The sequence below is a fragment of the Anomaloglossus baeobatrachus genome, chromosome 7 (assembly GCF_048569485.1).
Source record: "Anomaloglossus baeobatrachus isolate aAnoBae1 chromosome 7, aAnoBae1.hap1, whole genome shotgun sequence".
Lineage (NCBI taxonomy): Eukaryota > Metazoa > Chordata > Amphibia > Anura > Aromobatidae > Anomaloglossus > Anomaloglossus baeobatrachus.
Genome location: NC_134359.1, coordinates 58,017,734 through 58,040,196, shown reverse-complemented (window position 1 = coordinate 58,040,196; position 22,463 = coordinate 58,017,734). Strand labels below are relative to the sequence as shown.

Here is a 22,463-nt window from a genome sequence, read left to right as displayed (position 1 = left end):
CTATTGAGCTGTTGAAAGCTTTACTCTTCGTGTAGCCATAAGTGGCTTCCAACAGTTTGGGGTTTTTTTCAGACCACTTTCATTTTTTTTATACTGTACATGAAAAACTAGAGGTTTTTTGTTCATTTTGTAATTTTTGCCTTGGCTGTCCATGTGCCTTATCCAACTCTCTGCAGGCCGGGGCTGGGCTTTTTCTTTCCACCTGAGGCGAGGAATAGTTTTTTCCACCATTTGGCTACAATCACTTGGACCGTAATTTCTGTCTGAGTGCTGTTTGAATCATAGAATTATAGAATGGTAGAGTTGAAAGGTACCTCAAGGGCCATCGGGTCCAACCCCCTGCGAGTGCAGAGTATCCTAGATCATCCCAACTATATGTTTGGGGAAAAAAAACTGTCCAATGTAATTCATGAGCAGCACGGTGGTTCAGTGGTTAGCACTGCAGTCTTGCAGCAATGAGGTCCTTGAGTTCAAATACCATCAATGACAACATCTGCAAGGAGTTTGTATGTTCTCCCCGTGTTTGCGTTGGTGTCCTCCAGGTTCTCCAGTTTCCTCCCACACTCCAAAGACATTCTGATAGGGAATTTAGATTGTGAGCCCCAATGGGGACAGTGTTTCTGATGTATGTAAATCGCTGCGGAATTAATGGCGCTATATAAGGAACTAAACATTTATTATTATATACTAGGGTTGTTCAGTTCTCCGCATGAAAAATTTTCAGCATGCACAAGCCTTCTCTATATATTTCAGATGACATTCATCTATTCAAGTCCGATCCCATGCAGGTCATCTTTATTACATCCTTTTTTTTCAGATACGGGGCAACTCTTTAATTTAGGAAACTGTATTTGTTTTTGTAAATTTTATTTATTGCTGTTGTATAAAAGCAAATAAACAAATTCCATTTAGATAAAAGTATAAGCAGTGTTAGCCATGGGATAAAGTTACATAATTCCCAATGTGGCGAAAATGCATATATCCACACATAGACTTATATTAAGGAGAGGACAAAGTGGACTATGTGCCATAAAAATACAAATTTTATTAAACATGTTAAAAAATAAACAGAAAAACAGACGACAGTAAATGTGAATGCCATGGTTCGGGAACACGCTTGATATATAAAATGAATTGATCACATATTTGGCATGTAAATAGTAGTTAAACCACAGAGATACAATATGCAAAGCTAGTACCAAATACAAATTGACTGGTGCACCAGCACTTAGGCCAAACCATATGCACCTAGGCAATATCAAAAGTTAGATTCAAGATACAGGCAAAAATTTAACTCAAGTGGGGTTCCCATATAATAAGGGCATTCTTACCTGGAAATACTGCAGTATAGAATTGGTGGTGCAGAGGAAGCCCCAGGAGAACACCTCAATGCACATTTCGCATGTGAATTTGCTCGCTTTATCAAAATATATGATATACAAAATATATGTTGTATAAAAACGAGTGACATACGGAGAAATTGTCTTTTTTTTCTCAATGAAAATCAGACTATGGTAGTTTATAAACTTGTACAAACCTATCCCTTAGGTTGGGTTCCACGGTCCATGTATGAACTGTGAAGTCTAGCCTTGGATCTCCTGACTAAATAGGTTGTATGTGTGTTAAGGAGAAATTCCATAGTTTTCAGGAAATTTCCTTCCTAACAATGCATGTCTGCTGTAATCTCTGATTAAAGGTCGCTGAGAGCCGACGGAGAAATTCAGACCACACAATATATCTGGTATGAATTCCTTCTCAGTGAAGGTGCACAAGTAAAGTGCTTTATTTTTTTACAAGCCTTTTATAGAGCAGTAATGGGTTAATCTCTTAGTAAAATTCCTAAGTATGCCATTGGCTATATTAAAGCATATGGAGAAAGCCTGTGACGTTTACCCATCTTTAGGACTTCCCTCTCCGTCCCTTTCATTGCTCGCGAGGCAGTTGTCACGTAGCTCCGGGGTGCCTCATCTTCAATCCACCATAGCTCAAGGGGCCCTTGTCTCATGACATCAGCTGCTGACCTTGATGTGCACATACTTGCTTTCCTGATATGCACCAATAATCAGAAATCAGGCTCTCTTCTTATTCATACAAGATACAAGAGAGAAAATTTGGGAATAGAAAAGCATATAGAAAAATGTATATTATATATATTATATATATATATATATATATATATATTTCTCACAGTAAAAAAGCATGTAGAAAAATATGTATTCTCACGTGTATATGTGTGTGTGTGTGTGTGTGTGTGTGTGTGTGTGTAAAGAGATATATATATATATATCTATATATATATATACATATGTTCAGTTCAGGAGCCAATCAGTGAACATTGCAGTCTGTACTAGGACTGTGGAAGATGGTCTTATAGGAATTATCGGACATCTATGTAAGTGGGAAGTAATGTGAAAGATAATTATTTCTGCTGAAGATCTAGGAGATGATTATCACATGGATCATGAATCGGAATGACACTTTATGCGCAGTGAAAACTTCTGAATATCTCCGGAGCCTCAAGTAAAAACGTCTCTGATGTTTTGAGATATTGTGTGCTCTGTGGATTTCCATTAGATTCAATTTTGATATTTTTTCACACGTTCTTTTATGCATTGATACCTTCTGGAGATCCATCAGCAGCGCTTACAGGGCAAAGTGGATGGAATTACTTATGCAAACAATGTCAGCAGTGAATTTATGAAAGTTAATCAGATTTTTTTCTGGATGTTTCTGACTATTTTTGAGGACAGGCTTAGACTTAAAAACTGAACTCCTTGTTTGTCATTTTTTGTTGGGAATATCCTGGTGATGTCATTTTTTTCCAAGCTTTTGATTTCTAATGATTTCCATTTGAGTGAAGCTGACAGGCTTGGATTACATAAAAAAAAAAGAGCGAACAAGTATCCACTCCCAGAACTCAGGGCAATGGGGTTAATGACCCTGACTGGTTTCTACTTCAGAGACAGGTCCCTCGGGGACCCCTGAAGGAGGCTGCTTCTAGTCTGCCCTGATTGGATCTGGCAGTTTGGTGCATACCTAGGCCTTCACCTGTCACTGCACAAAGTTTGCATTCAGCACCATATGAGAGAGACACTGTTGTGAGAAAGTGGAGGTAATCTGTAAAAAAGGGAAACAAGTATGGCCAAGAGTGTTTTCCACGCAGATGAGGGCTATCTCTGCAGAGACGTCACTGATCCCATATAAATAATTACGGGTAAACTTTATATATAATTCAGGTACTCCGCTCAATGACGCTTCCTCTTTTCTTAATGACGGGATATCATCAATACGGGGGAACTGCAGCAGGTTTCCAAGTGGATTCTTGGAATACAGCAATTTATAGTACAATACTAGTAAAAGGAGTGTTCGAGACCCAATCCACATCGAGCTGGTCTATGAGCATGCGGTGACATTGCCTTGCAATGTGTAGAGTAGCCCTAAGGGTTCACAAGAGCATATAACATGACTGAGGGTTATCTGATATTTTATCGGATAGCACTCAGACCAGTGTTATATTATGGGGAATAACGTCTCAACCACTGGAGGTCTGTTTGCTTGGATACCCTACCAATCCTTAGTATTTGGCTCTGAAGTGCCCCATGTGAAAAGAGCAGTGGGTGATCATGCATACTTCCGCTCCTTTCCTTTTTAAAGGGAACCTGTCAGGTGCAATATGCGCCGAGAACCACGAGCAGTTCTAAATGCAAACTGCTAATCCCTGCCTAACTGTCACAGCTTATAGTAACATACTTAAAGAGATCTTAGGAAAAAGTATTCTAAAGCTCATTTATGATATGCTAATGAGGCCAGTGACTAGTCGCAAAGGCGTTAGTTCCCTTGGCTAGTCGTGCCCTTTAGCATGTAAGCACACCCCTACTGCCACCGCGCCTGACGCTGGATTTCGGCTCCATGCACACGATCCCTGGACATCCGGTCATGCGCACTATGAAGCTGGGTGTACACATCCTGGCTTCAAACTGGTGTAGTGCACATGACCAAAAGTGCCGGAGACTTCTGATCAAGTGCACTGACCTTATGCCCAGCATTCTGAGGCGGTGCAACAGACACAGGTACGCGCGTCAGTGCCGATGATCATGTTGGGCATTGAATAGCATGTTAGCACGCCCTGTTGTGAATGTCATCCGAGTGGGTGCTGGTGTGGAGTTCCCTCTGGTGGCCAGGAATGGTTATGAAGTTGAGTTTGAATCTGTCATTCAGACCGGTGATGGAATTAATTGGGAATCCAGGAAATCCTATTGCAGATCAGCCTAGTTTATTTAGGAGAGCATTTTGTGCCTGGCGGTCGCCGGTGATAAATGTTCCTGCCTGCTTCTGAAGATGGCTGGGAGTTTTTCCTTCTGTTTTTCCCATTTATTTGGTGCCTAAATCTACTCCAAATAAGTTTACAGTTTCTGTGCTTAATTGCTGGATTTGCACTTAAGAGTGTTTCTGCATATTCCATTTGGTTCTGTGTTTGGTTTCTTGTATGTGAGGATCTGTCTCTCTGCTTTTGTGAGCAGGGCAGTTCTTCCGGCAAGAAAGGGAGCTTGCTCTCTGTTCATGTTTGGATTATTTGCACTTTAGAAGATTATTTGTTCTGTGATTTTGTTTCTTCCCATTATATCTGCAGTTCTGTTTAAAGTGTCTAACTCAAGAGTACCTGATATAGTGGGGGAGAGTCCGCGTGGTCTTAGTATTTTTTATTATCAGGAGATTGGTATTTTTTGCAGGGTTTTTGCTGGCTGCAATCAGTTGTCTGTCCTGTCCTGTTCTGTGTGGTAGGTCGGGCCTCACCTTTGCTGATCTATATTTTCTATCTGTGTGTTGTGTTTTCTTACATCGCCATTGTTGCATGTTGGGGGCTTGTTGTTTCTTTGGGGACTGCTCTGAGGCAAGTTGGGATTCCTCATTTCTATCTTTGAGGTGTAGCAAGTTTCTCAGGCAGTGACAAGGTGTCTGGGTGTGTTTGGGGCATCCCACTGCTGCTTTTGGTGTTGTCTGATGGATGGGGGATTGCGGTGAGCCCGGTTTCCAACTACTCTTGTGGTTTTGTTTTTTTCTGATCAGTGGGATTTTTCGTGATCATCCGCGGTTACCAGATCATAACAACGCCCCCTGTGGGTGTGCTAACCTGCTAAGAGCACAGGAACGAACGCCCTTGCGACTAGTCCCTGCGCTCATTAGCATATCATAATGGATCTTTAGAAATAATAAAGATCTCTTTATCTATGCTAGTGTATACAGGGACGGTTAGGTAGGGATTAGCAATATGCACCCAGAACTGCTCGTGGTCCTGGGTGCATACTTGACATGTTCCCTTTTAATGGGACTGCTGGAGATGGTTGAGCTCAGTGTTCAGCTGGTCTTCAGCACTGTTATTATAAATGGAATTCCCAGTGATTGGACCCCCAGTATTTATAAAGTTATCCCATATCCTATAAATAGGAGATAACTTTTAAACTTATCCTGTGCATCTCCTGTAAGTTCTGAAGTTGGACCTCCATGGGTCGGACTCGTTCTTCCAGCACATCCCTCTCAATCAGATTGGCATTTTGAGAGTTTGAAGCTCAAGTCCTCACCTTGAACTTTGTCATGTTCCTCCAAACCCTTCCTGACCAATTCCTGCAGTGTGGCAGGAGTATTATCTAGCTGAATGAGTCTCCGTCCTTGTGGCACATACTTATAGATGCCACATAGTATAATTAATTATTATCACCATCTCTTCTATTCACCGACTATAATCACTTTCTACGTTTGGATGTAGATTCTTTTTACCTTTTTTAGGAATTATTTTTAGCTGTGATAATAATAAAAGGTTTTAAAGGCTATTTTTTTGTTTTTGGATTTCATGTCAAAGTTGCATCTACATGAAGTGTACACTCACATGAGTGTATGACTCGCCCGGATGAGTGAAATGCTAGAAAATCTCACATTGCACTCGGACCAATGTTATTCAATGAGGGAGAGCAGATGGTCAGCTTTTATCTCATCCAGATTCTGGATGAGTGAAAAATTGCAATATGCTGTGAGTGTAAGCAGGAGACATGTCAGTCGCACCCATACAAGTCTATGGGTGCGAGTGAAACATTGGACTGCACTCAGATGACATACGAGTGCAGAGCGATAACCGCATCAGCTGACAATGGAGGACATGGGGGGATTAATGGAAGAAGGTGATCTGGTATGATCAGGTCAGGTGTGTGTTTGTTAGTTTCTTATCTGGGGAAGAGATATCACCAGGGTGCCCTTTCATAAGAAGCCACCACGTAGGAGGCAGTGTGAAGCTCAGTCTAGGCAATGATCTGTTGAAAATCCTTGAGTCTTGCTATTCGGCTGGATTCACACGATGGAATGGCATCCAATGTGAGTGCATTGGATGCGATATGCTAATGACCCTCGGCTACAGCTGAATTAAAGAAGGTGATCTGGTATGGTTCTTCCATTCCTTCATTCATGTTGCGGATATGCTCATTGTAGAAGCTTTCCATAAGTAAACAGGGGTCTGCATGGACATCTGACCGGTCTGCAGTCGCTCGTCCAGCTGCGATGTTCTGATGTCTTTCGATCACAACCGGCAGTAGCTTTTTTTTTACAGACAAAATGGATTAGTTATGCAAACAGAAGCAGATGTCACCCATTTATTATCATGGTATCTGGTGTCCAGTTGGTGTCCATAAAAAAAACAATCCAACTTGTAGAACTTTTTTTTCCATTCTAAAAAATACAACCCATGCGGAATCCCATAATAATCATTGGGACCTTGTTGCTTCCTTATCCCTAACGAACAGATCACTTATTCCATATACCTGCTCCTAAAACGGACCGGATGTGTGAACAGAGGCTTAGAAGTTAAAGTCGATGCCGTTCCAGAATGCTGTTTTCTTTTCTGCGATTTAATCTTCCTTCCAAGACTATAATTATGTTTTGGTTTTTTTTCTTTATCATACAAAATTTTACCTGAAACAAGAATTGTAAAATCGTAATTTTCTTTTTTTTTTTTTTTTTTTTTAAGAATGTTCATAGGGATTTAAAAGGAAGAAAAATACTCTACACAAATACTCAGTGGTGGGATTAATTATGCAAAAGTTCTACCAAATGAATGTCTTATGGTTTACCTGAATCACAGATTAAGGATCTTTCAGAAAACTGACACATCAAAGCCGTTAAGTAATAAAATGATGAAGGATTCAGGATTGCGGACACTTCATTTTTTTTTTTTCTTCAGACAAAGTCCCTTCACCCACACAGTGCATTAAATTCATTGCTGGAAGTGATGTTGATTGAGCTCTACAGATTTGATCAACTCTTTGTTCTTGAGATCATCATGGTGACATCTGTCCTGATATTATTAGCGGAGAATATATATAAAATAAGTGGTTCCCTGTAATCTGATTTCTTCTGCTTGTGACCAAGATCCAATTAAATTATCAGATGGGAACACTGCACAGACATAACGTGTATATCACTTATGGGAAACGTCTGCATTTTCATCCGACAAGATCTCTGTCTTATCTTATTCCTCATCTTTCTATTCCGGAAGGTGTAGGCCAAGATTAAGGGAGCAGAGGCACTGTAATGTATAGGAAGGGATACTGCAGTGACACATTTCAATGTATTGGTTTACTCCCAAAATGTGTTTGATCCACTTAGGACACTTATATTTGTAAAGGAGGAGACAAAGTATACGAGCAACGCGTTTCAGTGCTATTGTTAGGGTGAATACTCTGTAAGGTTCACGAGTTGCCTGCTCCTGATTTCTAATTGGTGTGGATTAATTGCATGCTTAAAAGAATTTACACAGGACAAAGGGTCAGATGTGAACTCTCTTCTTGATCAGAGCAAAATGGCACCTAGATGTCTTTATTCGAACTGTAACATGAACTTATATAAACTAGGAAAAAGGCATGGTTGGCTCTACAGTGGGCATGCTTGGATGTGTGCATTGGTTAGTAGTTGGTCAATGGCTGATCCGTGGGCCAGTCAGTGGGTTGGTCCATGAGGTCATCAGTGGGGTTGGTCCTTGGTGTCACTAGTGGGCGGGTCTATGATGTCATTGGGGCCGATCCATGTGATGCTGGTGGGCGGGTCTATGATGTCATCGGAGGCCATCTTGCCTTGTGTATGATCTGAAAACTGACTTATGTATGGAGAATCGATTTCATTGGACATACTTCCCACAGTCCACTATGTCCAGAGGTTAATTAACCCCTTCACGACCATGGACGGATCTATCCATCATGGGTCGTGTGCCGTTAAGCCCCGCCCCCTGTCGCAAGCAGGGAGCGGCGATCGGTGCACATATCAGCTGTTTTCAACAGCTGACATGTGTGCCTGCATGTTACGAGTGGAATCGCATTCCACCCGTAACATTAACCCCTTACATCTCGCTGACAAAGTCTGGCAGCGAGATGTATATACGCGCGGTGAAGATTTTCACTTACCGCCGCCCCCACCGGAAGTCACGTGAGTGATCACGTGACTTTCGGTGGTTGCCATGGTAGCACAGGGTCATGTGATGACGCCTGCAGCTATGACGTTTCACTTTCGTGTTCACTCGGCCTGGAGGCCAGTGAAGCAGGAAGTGACCGTATCTGCTGTTTACAGCTGTATAGCTGTGATCAGCAGATAGATCAGAGCGATTGGATTGATGATCGCTATAGCCCCCTAGGGGGACTAGTAAAATAAAAAAAAAAAGTTTTAAAATGTTTTAAAAAAAAACAAAAAACCTAAAAGTTCAAATCACCCCCTTTTCACCCCATTGAAAATTAAATCTATCAAAATATAAAATCAATTAATCTGATAAGTAAATGGCGTAGTGGCAAAAAAATTCCAAACGCCAAAATTACGTTTTTTGGTCGCTGCAGGTTTTACGCAAAATGCAATAACAGGCGATCAAAACGTAGCATCTGCGCAAAAATGGTACCATTAGAAACGTCAGCTAGAGACGCAAAAAATAAGCCATCACTGAGCCATAGATCCCAAAAAATGAGAACGCTACGGGTTTACGAAAATGGCGCAAAACGTACGCCACTTTTATTGGACAAGCTTGTGAATTTTTTTTAACCCCTTAGATACAACTAAACCTATAAATGTTTGGTGTCTACAAACTCGCACCGACCTCAGGCATCATACCCACACATCAGTTTTACCATATAGTGAACACCGTGAATAAAACATCCCAAAAACTATTGTGCCATCACCCTTTTTTTGAAATTTTTCCACACTTGAAATTTTTTTGCTGTTTTCCAGTACAACATATGGTAAAACTTATGGTTTCATTTAAAAGTACAACTTGTCCTGCAAAAAACAAGCCCTCATATGGCAAGATTGACGGAAAAATAAAAAAGTTACGGCTCTCGGAAGAAGGGGAGCAAAAAACAAAAACTGAAAGTGCCCTGGGGCTGAAGGGGTTAAGTATTTGATCCAATGGCTCTCCTCAACACTTTATTAGCCATAAATGTGTAAAGTCTGAGCAAAGTGCTAGTACGTTATGGTACTGTAACGCAAGCCACTACTTACGGGTAGTACAGATGGAAGAGTAGTCAGGAAAGCCGGGGTCTGGTAACAGGAGGACACGTATGAACACAGGGAGAATTCAGGCTTGGTCAGGTCACGATCCGGTGTCTGTATTCCAGGAAAACACGTAATAACTTTAGGGAGAAAACTAATACGTAGTCAGATAACGGTCTGGTGTCAAAAGCCAAGAAGTCAAGGCAGGAACAGGGAGCAGGCAAAGAGAAGTCAAGCAACAGACCGGGGTCAGAAAACAGAGATCAGAACAAAGCAACGATACAGGTTAACAGCGCAACTACCAAACCAGAACGTACAACTGGCAAGAATATGGGGGAGCATGCTCAGTAAAGAAACAGGACAATTAGCATTAAGATGAAACACCTGAGCACACACCTCCCATAACCAGAATGGAATCCTGCACAGTCAATCAATTTGCCAGCTCAGCAGTCCAGAAAACACAGCAGAGCATCTTTAGTGCCAGATGCTCTGCACAGATGAATCGTGACATAAACAATACAATTCCAATAATCCAGAACCACATTAACAGTGCAATGGGGGTTGCCAGCCACTGAAGCAAGGCAAGCTTGGCGCTCTCCAGCCGAGGAATAATAACCCCTAAGTACCAGCCCAAAACAAATAATTTTGTAATGATGTCACCTGCAAAAGTCAAAATGCCAACTTTGTGCAACCTCTCCACCCCAAAAGTGTTATATTTTAGTTATATTTATCTTATATTTACGCCTGCACAAAGCACACTGGTGGCTCACTGCAGCAACTTCATTGCTATGTCTTCGCCGGGACACTGATGTCTTACGTCAGGAAGAAGAGTAGTGGAGAAGGAAGCCAATGGCTCCCCCGCTCTATTGCAAGATCCAAACTTATCGGTGTCATCTTGACAGGTTACGGCTGAGTTCACATGCCCTGTAATTATTCGTTAGAACGGACCCTGCTGAGATCTGTTGGCAAAATTATTTCTGCCGGATTTCTGCCGGACACACTCGCCGGTCCTGCGCAGGCGCAGTACAATACTTTGATCTGCCCTGCTCAGGAACTGAATGCTGGCGAGTGTGGATGACGTCGGACGCGTCATGCACCACGGCTAGAGAAGGAGGACGAAGATGGCCGAAAGAGGAGGCGCTGCAATCAGAGAATGGAGACGCCCATCTGGCCAACCGAGCGACCGTTAGGTAAGTATTATAAAGTGTTTTTTTATGTTCTCACAGTGGCCTGGGCTCTTATATACAGCATGTTAGAATGCTGTATATATAAGCCCGGTGGTGGTAGCCACAGCTTATAGGCCAAAAAAGTGGTGACAGGTTCCCTTTTAACACTAAGAACGCCCTTCTTAGGGGAGACGAATTTCAAAAGATTAGGAAAAGTATCACTATCTTTTTCTTTCTTGTTGTTCCTATGGAAATTTTGTGCACCTAAGACTTCACACATGCATTTTTTTTGTATGTATGTGTATGTGTATACATATAATGCTTTCAATTATATTAGTGCTATATAAAGATATTTTTTCTCCTCAATACTTAATTTTATTATGGTCAGTCATTAATAAGAAAATGATTCCAAAACGGAAAATGTGTTTTATAGTCAGAAGAATTACACTCCGTGTGGGAACGTAAGATACTCCAGAATGTGACACTACTGCCCCAAGAGGCCGAAAAAAGAATCACACCTTTTTATAAACTAAACAGTTAATTGACAGGGAAGTGTAGGTTGGAAGTAGGAGGCTTTGATTGACTTTCTTTGGGACATCCTAATGTTTGAAGGATTTAGGATTTGCCTTGGGTGGAATTGGAAAGGGCAATAGGTCTAATGTGTAGGGTCACATGTTTACACCCCGCAGCAATAGAGCGGCACAGGGTGCTGTCGTCCGGATATTAGTGTGCATATTTTTGTTTGTGCTCAGTACTTTTTAGTTTAGTTTTTTTTTTTTTTTTCTCGGTTTTTAGTTAATTGTTCATTGTGGGCGTTTTACCCCATTTGGTTGACACGAAGGTTAAAAAGATGACTCTAGTTATTTACATTGATGATCTGGGTAATGGGTATTTACGGCGTAATTTGTCAACACATCGAAGTGTCTGTTACCAAAGTGATTTTATTTATTTAATTATTTATTTAGAATCCCTGAAATGGCCAAAATGTTACTATTACATACTAATCATTGATTGTTTCTAATTTTACTTATATACTGCTGATCCTAATAGTTTTTTTTAATGCTTAAAAGAACAATGACTGTTACTCTTCTGGTAAGTATATAGCTTATATAGCTTAGTGACATTTTCTGTTTTGGCAGAAGCTGGGAGATTGCAAATATTCCTAATTTTTCAGATCCTATAGGCTTATTTCCCAAAACTTCAGAATGGTAGATATATCTAGTTTCGCCACATCCTGCAATCGCATATCTCGGCATAGTAGGGTAAGGATAAGAGACCTGAGTGGTGAGCATGAAGACAGCTTCTGACAGGTCAGGTCAGCCATGTACACGATTGGATTAAGGTGCAAGTCTGCATTGCAGGATTGTGCTGGAGATGCCTTCTATTGCATGCACTATTCTTTTCCACACAATGACAAAATCATGCTGTGTGGCATGTGAAAAATAATGCAACATTTGTGTGCAGACGGTTGTGCAAACACACAGAGCGAAAACCCTGTTGACTAATCGAGCCTTTACAGCAGGGATGTCAAACTCAAGTACACAGAGGGCCAAAATTAAAAACTTAAAGTCGCGGGCCCCACATAGTCCTCCATACAGAATAGTGTGCTCCACATAGCCCACCTTACAGAATGATGGACCACACATAGTCTTCCATTCAGAGTAAGGGGCCCCACATAGTCCTCCATACAGTGTAATGGGCACCACATAGTCCACCATACAGAATAATGGGTCCCACCTAATCCTCCATTCAGAATAATGGATCCCACATAGTCCTCCATGCAGAATAGTGTGCCCAACATAGTCCTCCATATAGTGTAATGGGCCCCATCTAGTCCTCCATTCAGAGTAATGGGCCCCACATAGTCCTCCATGCAAAATAATGGGCCCAACATAGCTCTCCAAACAGAATTATAGCCCCACGTAGCCCTTCCTGTACATCAGTGTGCTCCAAATAGCCCTCTATACAGAATAATGGGCCTCAGATAGCTCTCCATACAGAATTATAGGTCTACATAGCCCTTCATACACATCAGTGGACTAAAGAGTCCTTCATACAGAATAAAGGGCCCCACATAGCCCTCCATATAGACTAAATTGCTCCACATAGTCCTCCATACATAATAATGGGCCCCACATACTCATCCATATAGAATACTGTAGTGGGCCCCACATAGTCCGCTATACAGAATAATAACCAGACCATAGTACTCTATATCGAATAGCATCACGGACCAAATAAAATTTGCTGCTGATCAGATTTGGCCCACGGCCCAGAGTTTGACATATGTGGTTTCCAGGCTTGTATAAGTTGTCATATTACTTTGCACTCTTTGCCTATATTCACACTTCCTTCTCACACATCATAATGCTGTCCATTTTTGGGGGGAATAGCATACTGACCCTTAGGTGCCGGTTCATTAAGTCAGGTGTTTGTGTTTGGTATGCTTGACTCACTGAAGTGCTCTCGATGCACCAAAATTGTTAGACGGATCATGCCACTTAATGAATTTGGCGCATCTTCACAGGGACTGGAGTAGCACTTCTGGCGTAAGAAACGTTGACACTTTTGCTGAATTTGACAGCGGTCATAGCCATGCCCTGTCCTGCCTCAGCTTCTGTCCAGCCTCAGCCTTTTTGGTGGACCTGCCTCAAAATTACAAGAAAATGGCAAAAGTCACAACTTCATGTTGCACAAAAATTTGGGAACTTTTCAAAGGGTTTTACACCCAATTTTCTGGCGTAAAAACTTTGATGAATATACCCATAAAATTTCATGGAACTATACACACATAGGGGTGCATGTCTCCGGTCCATGAGACTCAGAATTTGTCCTATTCTCGTCCGTTTTGCGGATTTTCAACGGTCAGTAAAATGTAGGTGGATCTGTATGAAACAAATGAAACTAGGAAGATTTTAGAGTTCTATCGGCTTTTAATTGATACATTGGGAAAAGTCAATGGATAAAAAAATAAGACACTCAACCAGCTTAAGTTTAAAAAAACAAAAGAAAAACGGATGAGAAAAACAATGGAAGAAACTAGGGTGACACTTGAAAAAAAAAAATCGACCTGTTTGTCTGACAGTAAAGGGGGCTTTACATGCAAAGTCATCGCTAACGAGATGTTGTTGGGGTCACGGAATTCGTGACGCACATCCGGCCTTGTTAGCGACGTTGTTGCATGTGAAACGTACGAACGACCGCTAACGATCAATCAAAATTACTCACCTAATCGTTGATCATTGACACGTCGTTCTAATCCCAAATATCATTGCTGTTGCAGGACAGAGGTTGTTTGTCGTTCCTGAGACAGCACACATCGCTACGTGTGACACCCCAGGAACGAGGAACAACACCTTACCTGCGCCCTCCGGCAACGAGGTGGGCATCACTTTTTCTTTCGGCTGCTCTCCGCCCCTCAGCTTCTATTGGTCGGCTGCCATGTGACGTCGCTGTGACGCCGCACGAACCGACCCCTTAGAAAAAAGGCGGTTCGCCGGCCACAGCGACGTCGCTAAGCAGGTAGGTACGTGTGACAGGTCTTAGCGATGTTGTGCGCCACGGGCAGCGATTTGCCCATGACGCACAACCGACAGGGGCGGGTGCTTTCACCAACGACATCGATGTCGCTGCGTGTAAAGCAGCCTTAACTCTTTGATGTGTAAATGCAGTCTTAGGCTCCCTTCACACGTCAGTGATTCTGGTACGTATGTTGCAGTTTTTATATGTACAAGAATGACGGACATACGCAGATCTATTATAATCAATGGGTCTGCACACACATCAGTGATTTCTCACTGACGTGTTCCCATGCGGCGCACACTTGTGTCCGTGTGTGCCGTACGGAGACATGTCTGTTTTTCTCCACCATCACTGATGTCCCACGGACCACACAGTGGTGGGATCCGTGAAACATGTACCATAAAATCACGTGCATTTAAAATAAAAAACCTTTTAAACTCACCTGTCTCCAGCACTGCTGTCTTCAGCCGCTGCTGTCTCCTGCTTCCAGGCCGGCTAATTATGCTCATGCATATTCACTGCACAGCCAACCTGGAAGTAGCTGCAGAGGGGAGACAGCGGTTGGCGGACACAGCATTGTGGGAGTCGTCAGCACCACGGAGAGTAGCGGCGTGGACAGGTGAGTATAAGTGCCTGATCTCCGTGTATTATCACGGATAGCAAATGGAGATCAAACGTGTGCCAAAATCACGGCACACAGAGCGACATAGGCACCTTTATCATGTCAGTGAAAAATGTGTGCTTTTCACTGACGTGTGAAGGGGGCCTTAGGCTGGTTCTACAGACATAGCTTATCTCTCAGAGTGTGGACCGTGATGTACGTGTCTCCGAACCCAAACTCGAAAGACTCATAAATTTGTAGGAGGCTGTTGAAGTGAGTTCAGGTGGGAAGACCTGCGGCCAGTCCGGTCCTTGCTCAATTAGTAAGACATTGATGTGGGAAATTATCCCACCCTGGAATGGGTAACTTTTTGTTTTTTAATAACCTTTTGGATCTTTGACTTGTTTTATTTAGACACATGCAAAAATTAAACACAGTGTATTAGCAATATAAACTGGATGATACTAAATGCACAGTGAGCTCTACTTAAAGCTCTGGATCCCATATGAAGAATTATATGTTCCTGTAAGGGCTTGTTTCATGTGTCGGGTGACTTTAAGCTGCCAGAGGTCACTAGGTCACCCTTTAAGCCATAATTGGAAGTGACTTATCCTGTGATGACATCACTCATAATTCCATATAATTGAGATGATGTCATATTAAGCCCCTCCCTATTAAAATCCTTTTTTAGTCTACAGAAACTGAGACAGTCTTGAGAGTTGGGTGGATAACAGGAAAATTGCTGGGGACAAACTTCTCTGCTGGTAGTGAAAGATTTAATTGCATTAAACAAAAAAACCCTGTAAAAGTTTATGCTTTTATTAAATCCATTCATTGAAATGCAGACAAGAGACTGCAGGACTGAAGATTTAATATATGTTGTGTCACAGTAAAATCTACCTAAACAGAGAACAATCACAGTCTTGTGTGTAGAATTAACCTGCGGACAATGTGCCGACCCCAGAAGGTCACCGGTCACAACCCATCTACTCATCTGCTCAGGGCAGACTGATGACGGTGAAATTAACTTTTGTACCATTTATCCTATTAGGTCAAAATTAATTGCAGCATCTCGCTTTATTCATGTTTTTAATTTAATTTATTTTTAATGATTATTTTTGTATTTATTTTATTTATTTAGTTGAACTTAAAATAAATCAAACTTCCGAGCATTGAGATGAGCTATAATCTCATCTGAAACTTCTTGGAAGCTGTCCATAAGACTTCAAAAACCAGAAAGTCATTAATTTAAATAAGCTCTTCTCCCGTAACGTGCTTCACATTAATTGAACTTTTGAACTGCGCTGATTTATAAACTTTTCTATTACAATGTGCAGCAATGCAGGTGATAAAATAATTGGAAGTGCAGACGTCCATTTTGTTCTTTTCCATCGATATAGCCGTATGAGGACTTGCCTTTTTCTTTGCAACTTAAAGGTACTCTGTCACCAGGTTTCTGCAATGTAACCTGAAGACAGCATGCTGCAGTAGTTAAAACAAAGGGGTACTTCTCACATAGCGAGATCGCTAGCGAGATCGCTGCTGAGTCACGGTTTTTGTGACGCAGCAGTGACCTCATTAGCGATCTCGCTGTGTGTGACACTGAGCAGTGATCTGGCCCCTGCCGTGAAATCGCTGCTCGTTACACACAGTCCTGGTTCATTTTTTGGACGTTGCTCTCCCGCTGTGAAGCACACATCGCTGTGTTTGACAGCAAGAGAGCAACAATCTGAATGTGCAGGGAGCCGGCGTCTGGAAGCTGCAGACACTGGTAACCATGGTAAACATCGTGTAACTAAGAGAAGCGCTTAGCTTGGTTACCCGATATTTACCTTGGTTACTAGCGTCCGCCTCTCTCAGGCTGCCAGTGCTGGCTCCCTGCTCCCTGCACACGTAGCCAGAGTACACATCGGGTTAATAAGCAAAGCGGTTTGCTTATTAACCCCATGTGTACTCTGGCTACGAGTGCAGGGAGCCAGCGCTAAGCGGTGTGCGCTGGTAACCAAGGTAAATATCGGGTAACCAAGCAAAGCATTTTGCTTAGTTACCCGATATTTACCTTAGTTACCAAGCGCAGCATCGCTTCCACGCGTCGCTGGGGGCTGGTCACTGGTTGCTGGTGAGATCTGCCTGATTGACAGCTCACCAGCGACCATGTAGAGATGCACCAGCGATCCTGACCAGGTCATATCGTGGTCGGAATCGCTGGTACATCATTTAGTGAGTTGGTACCCAAAGACTTCAGCCCTGTGTCTATTATCTCAGTCTTTTTTTGTTTACCTGCAATATTAGCTTAAGCCTCTTATCTTTATCATTAGTGTATCTCAGCAGCATGTGAACTTTAGTCTGACTCCGCCCCCTTCTGTGATTAGCAGGTTCTGTTTATGGAAATGTACACTGAAAGCCTGGTGTGGGCGGGGATAGCATTCCCAGCACTACTACATACAAAATCTAAAATCTTCCACTGTGTCAGAACGGCTGCACATAGAAATAAAAGTGACACATCATTGAACTCAGGACCTCTTTGTCTACATCATACTACTCTCATATGAGTTAGCAAAAACCTGCTGACAAATTCCTTTTAAGTTGTAGCTTTGCATGACACTATTTTTTTTCCCTTATAATTACTGAAAAAATTAAAATACAGTGAATTGGTGAAGAAAACGCAATTTCCGCTGTTGCTTACTTTACTCCACTTTGGAAAAAGTGACTTGACAACATAATTCTCTAGGTCAGTACGATGACAGCCATACCAAACTTATGTAGGTTTTTTCATTCTAAAGGCCGCTTTACACGCTCCGATATCGTAACCGATATCGCCAGCATGCGTACCCGCCCCCATCTGTTGTGCGATACGGGCAAATCTCTGCCCGTGTTGCACAACATCGCCCGGACTCGTCACACAGACTTACCTTCCCTGCGACGTCGCTGTGACCGGCGAACCGCCTCCTTTCTAAGGGGGCGGTTCGTTCAGCGTCACAGCGACGTCACAGCAGCGTCACTGAACCGCCGCCCAATAGAAGCAGAGGGGCGGAGATGAGCAGGATGAACATCCCGCCCACCTCCTTCCTTCCGCATTGTGGCCAGGAGGCAGGTAAGGAGAGCTTCCTCGTTCCTGCGGTGTCACACGGAGCGATGTGTGCTGCCGCAGGAACGAGGAACAACTTCGTTACTGCTGTAGTAACGATATTTGAGAATGGACCCCCATGTCACCGATGAGCGATTTTGCATGTTTTTGCGACGATGCAAAATCGCTCATAGGTGTCACACGCAACGGCATCGCTAAAGCGACCGGATGTGCGTCACAAAATCCGTGACCCCAACTAGATCACTTGAGCGATGTCGTAGCGTGTAAAGCCCGCTTTAGTGACGAAAAAAAATGAAATACAAAAATTTGTAAAATAAAAATTGACTTGTGTCGCTATTTTCTGACTCATGCCGTTTTTATTCTTCTGTCGATGAAGCTCTTCTAGGGGCCGTTTTTCTGTGCGGTGAGCTGATGTTCATATACAGTATCTGCTGGACACCTGTTTAATAAATTAGAATGACCTGTGATTATATTCTTGTCACTTAGAATTTTATAGTCGAAACTTTAGCTTTCCTCCTAAAAGATTCATTGGGGTTTACTCATTTTTGCAACATGTTCTTGAATGAATTTGTTAGGAAAATTACTTTTTTGGGGGTGTGAAAACTAATTTTGCTTGCAATTAGTGGTCCACATTTGTGGGAGTATTTGCTAATATTGTATCCCATAGAAAAAAGTTGATTTCTGAATTGAAACTAAAACTTTTCTAACAAATATGTTGAAGGTGTACTCACGTATGCTATTTTCCATAGACTACAATGCTAGAAAATTGATCCAGCTGAAATCGTTTATTTAAAAACGGACAAAACAGTTGTGTCTCTGCACAATGTTTTTGCCAACTGATTGCTGCTGGATCCATTCTAACCGATGATTACAGGATATGTGAATTCAGGCTTATTCAAAGTAGTGCCCACACATAGATCCGAGGCATATGGCAAACGTTTTGGGCATGTCCACTGACTCTGAACTTAGGGGAGCCGAATTTCAAAGATTAGGAAAGGTAGCGCTATTTTTTTATTTTTTTTTGTTACTGGACATGTGAACTGTTACGATGTTACTTCAGGATAGCGAGGGACAGGGCTTCTTATGCTGTCCTTTAAACTAGGCGACCCTAGGTAAACCCTCATCTCCAGATTACTCCTAACGGTAGAGACACCGGAGTCCTGTGCCTTTCTATACTTCTGAGAAATACTACTCTAATACCCCCAGGTATGGATGGGGCAGGAGTGAAATGATAGATAAAGACAGACAAGGAAAAAACAAAACTCTGAAACATTGCACATACACAGGAATAGATAAAGAGAGACTTAGGAGAACAACAAGAACAAGAGGATAGCAACAAAAACTCAACAAGGATACACTGCACAACTGCACACAGCATTAGATATCACAACAGATAGTCTGGATCACCACACCTTCCCAGACTAACTAAGATAACAATACCTGTCATAGAAGGAAGAATCTAGCCAGCATATGTTGGAGGAGAGCAGATGTGATTGGCTCCCCCACAACATGTGATCAAAGATGACTAACAAGCAGACCAGCAGAGATTAATGCTTGCTAGCCTGCCTACAAACTACCAATCTGTTGGTCGATGGCCTAGTCAGACTGCGTTGATTACAAACCTCGAAGAAGTTATCAGGCGGAGTGTCAGAATCAGCAGTCTGAACAAAACCCAACGCTGTCATGACAGTTGGAGAAGTTTGTGAAAATCTCTGTTTGACATGAACTTAGCCTTAGCCTAATTTTACATTGCCAGGATGTGTAATATGTGTATTTCTTTAACCTTGCTTGATTTTGGCACTAATGGGGTGCAAATACTCCTCCCCCCCCCTCTGCAAACAATAAGGTTTTGCCCGCCATTGCTGTGCTGGATGGTCAGATTTTCAGAAGTATTAATTAATCTGTGAACTAATCACTCCAGAAGTCACATTCCCATTCCGTACACACTTGCGATGTTTTTCCTCATTTCACAAACAAGCTTTACCGTAATCTCTTCCAGAATGAAGACTTCATCATTCTTATGGTGAAGATCAAGGGATCTATATCCAGAATTTACGATACAAGCAATATCATTAGTATTTAACGAGTTTATAGAGGGCACTGGAGGCGAGGGAATGAGTTTATCTCAGCATTCTCCTTACACAATCTAAAGGTCTGCTCCCGTAACGGCTGGTAAAAGATCTGACGGAATTGTCTATTTGTGTGCAGGCAGGAGGCTCCCAAGTCATTTTCACAAACCCGCTGGAGATTGTCAAGATTCGCTTACAGGTCGCAGGAGAAATTACTACAGGCCCCAGAGTCAGCGCCGTCACTGTAGTCAGAGACTTGGGCTTCTTCGGCCTTTATAAGGTGAGTCCTTTTATTATATTTATTATATACTTTTATATTTTAGATCTTTGAATGGGTCACTTACATCTTACTGTTATACAAAAACTTAGATTAACCAGTGTTTATTTTTATTTTTTTTTGTACATGTGAAAATAAGAAACTTTGTAATATATCTTATTAGAGAAATCTGCTTCTTTCTCTTCCTGAACTGATCTTTCATTCTCAATTCACCGCTAAAAACTATCTTCGGTTAGCTTTTCTGATTACTGAGATAGGAGATGACAGTTGGTGCTCACAGTTCTATGGAGAACTTGCAGCAGAATATCTGTGTCTGCCCTAAGCTCCTCCTTCTTGCATAGAATTTTAAAAGCAGCAACTGCCATTTCCTATCTCCGTAATGGGAACATCTGTCTTCACTGAAAGCAGATTTAAGCCATGAATTGGGAATGAAAGATCAAACCAGGGAAGTGAAAGATTTCTCCAATTAGATATATTACACAGTTCTTTACTTTCACGTGTGTTATTGATTTATAAAATAAAAATTTAAATGACCGTTATGCCTTAAAGGGAACCTGTCAGGTTCAATATGCAACGAGAACTACAAGCAGTTCTGGGCGCATATTTCTATTCCCTGCCTAACCGTCCCTGTATCTAGTAGCATAAATAAAGAGATCTTTGGAAAAAGTATTTCTAAAGATCCTTTATGATATGCTAATGAGGCCAGCAACTAGTCACAAGGGCGTTACTTCCTGCGCTCATTCCGTCCTCTTAGCATGTTAGTACGCTCACAGGGGAGTGCCAACATGCTATTTAATGCCCAATGCCCCGCGTCATCATCAGTGGTGATGAGTCTACCTGTGTCCGTTGCACTGCCTCAGACGCTGGGCTCGGGGTCAGTGCGCATGGATCAAAATGCCCCGCACTTCCGGTCATACGCACCAGACCTCCCTGAAGCCGGGACGCCTACACCCGGCCTCATAATTCGCATGACCAGAAGTGCGGGGCATTCTGATCCATGCGCACTGACCCTAAGCCCGGCGTCTGAGGCAGTGCAACGGGCACAGGTACACTCGTCACACTGATATTGTGCATTGAATAGCATGTTAGCACGCCATTGTGGGCATGCTAACATGCTAAGAGGGCAAAATGAGCGCAGAAACTAACGCCCTTGCGACTAGTCCCCTCGCTCATTAGCATATCATAAAGGATCTTTAGAAATACTTTTTCTAAAGATCTTTATATGTATGTTATTATAGCCTGGATGGTTAGGCAGGGATTAGCAATATGCACCCAGAACTGCTCATGGTTCTGGGTGCATAATGCACCTGACAGGTTCCTTTTAAGTATTGGGTAGGCAAAAAATTCTATATACAAAGTGGCAGAAGAATGTTCATATGTGGGTTGTACATTTGGAGCAGGAGACTGCCTTATGTTTGATATTGGCTTGATTCATACATGTAGTTTTTTAATGTACTTTTGGTGCAGCTCAGACAACTATTTTTCTTATTGCAGAAATTTACAATTTACAAATAGTCTAATATCACATTTTCTCCCTACAACTCCTGTGCAGACTCATGCGTTTCCATGGTAACAGACAACAAACCTTATGTAGTCTGATCTGGTAGTCATATCTTTTCGGCTGTCTCCTATTTCTTGCTAATCTGTATAATGTCTGGGAGGAAGATGCCGGGCACAGATAGAAGTGAGTATGAAGGATTAGACAACACAGGGTTTGTTGGTTACTAAGGCGGAGCATGCATCTGGATGGAAGCTGTAAACAAAAAACAGTTTAAAAAAAAAAAAGTGTTGCTTCATTTAGTTACATTGGAGAAATAAAATTGGTTTAGAATGTTGAAATTGGTTTCCCATCACGTTATTTGCAATAAATGTCACAAAGATTCAATTTTAGAGGCTTGTTGAGTGCTGTTGTAGATGGAGAGGTGTCCATGCATGTTCAGTACTCTCTATTCATTTATATGAGATTACTGAAAATTGATTTACAGGCAAGACTTGCACAAAAAGACTTTTATTGAATATCCACAGGATATGCCATAAAAGTATGAAATGAGAAAAACCCATTTAAAGGGAATCTAACAGGTTTTTGATATTTAATTTGAGAACTGCATAATGTAGACGTTGAGACCTTGATTCCTTGGATGTGTAACTTATTGGGCTGTTTCCTGTAGTTTCACTATAATTAGTGTTTTATCAGCAGGAGATTATCACTAGAGGACAAATTCAGAGCAGT

General features: G+C 42.0%; 1 protein-coding gene across 1 annotated transcript in view; it reads left to right on the top strand.

Moving 5' to 3' along the window:
- The window catches only part of SLC25A12 (solute carrier family 25 member 12), a 215,283-nt gene that overhangs the window by 162,331 nt on the left and 30,489 nt on the right, over nucleotides 1-22,463 (top strand). The window contains exon 14 of the mRNA XM_075317328.1: nucleotides 20,096-20,236. Within this exon, the coding sequence (XP_075173443.1) occupies nucleotides 20,096-20,236 (141 nt within the window). The remainder of the gene's footprint in view (nucleotides 1-20,095; nucleotides 20,237-22,463) is intronic.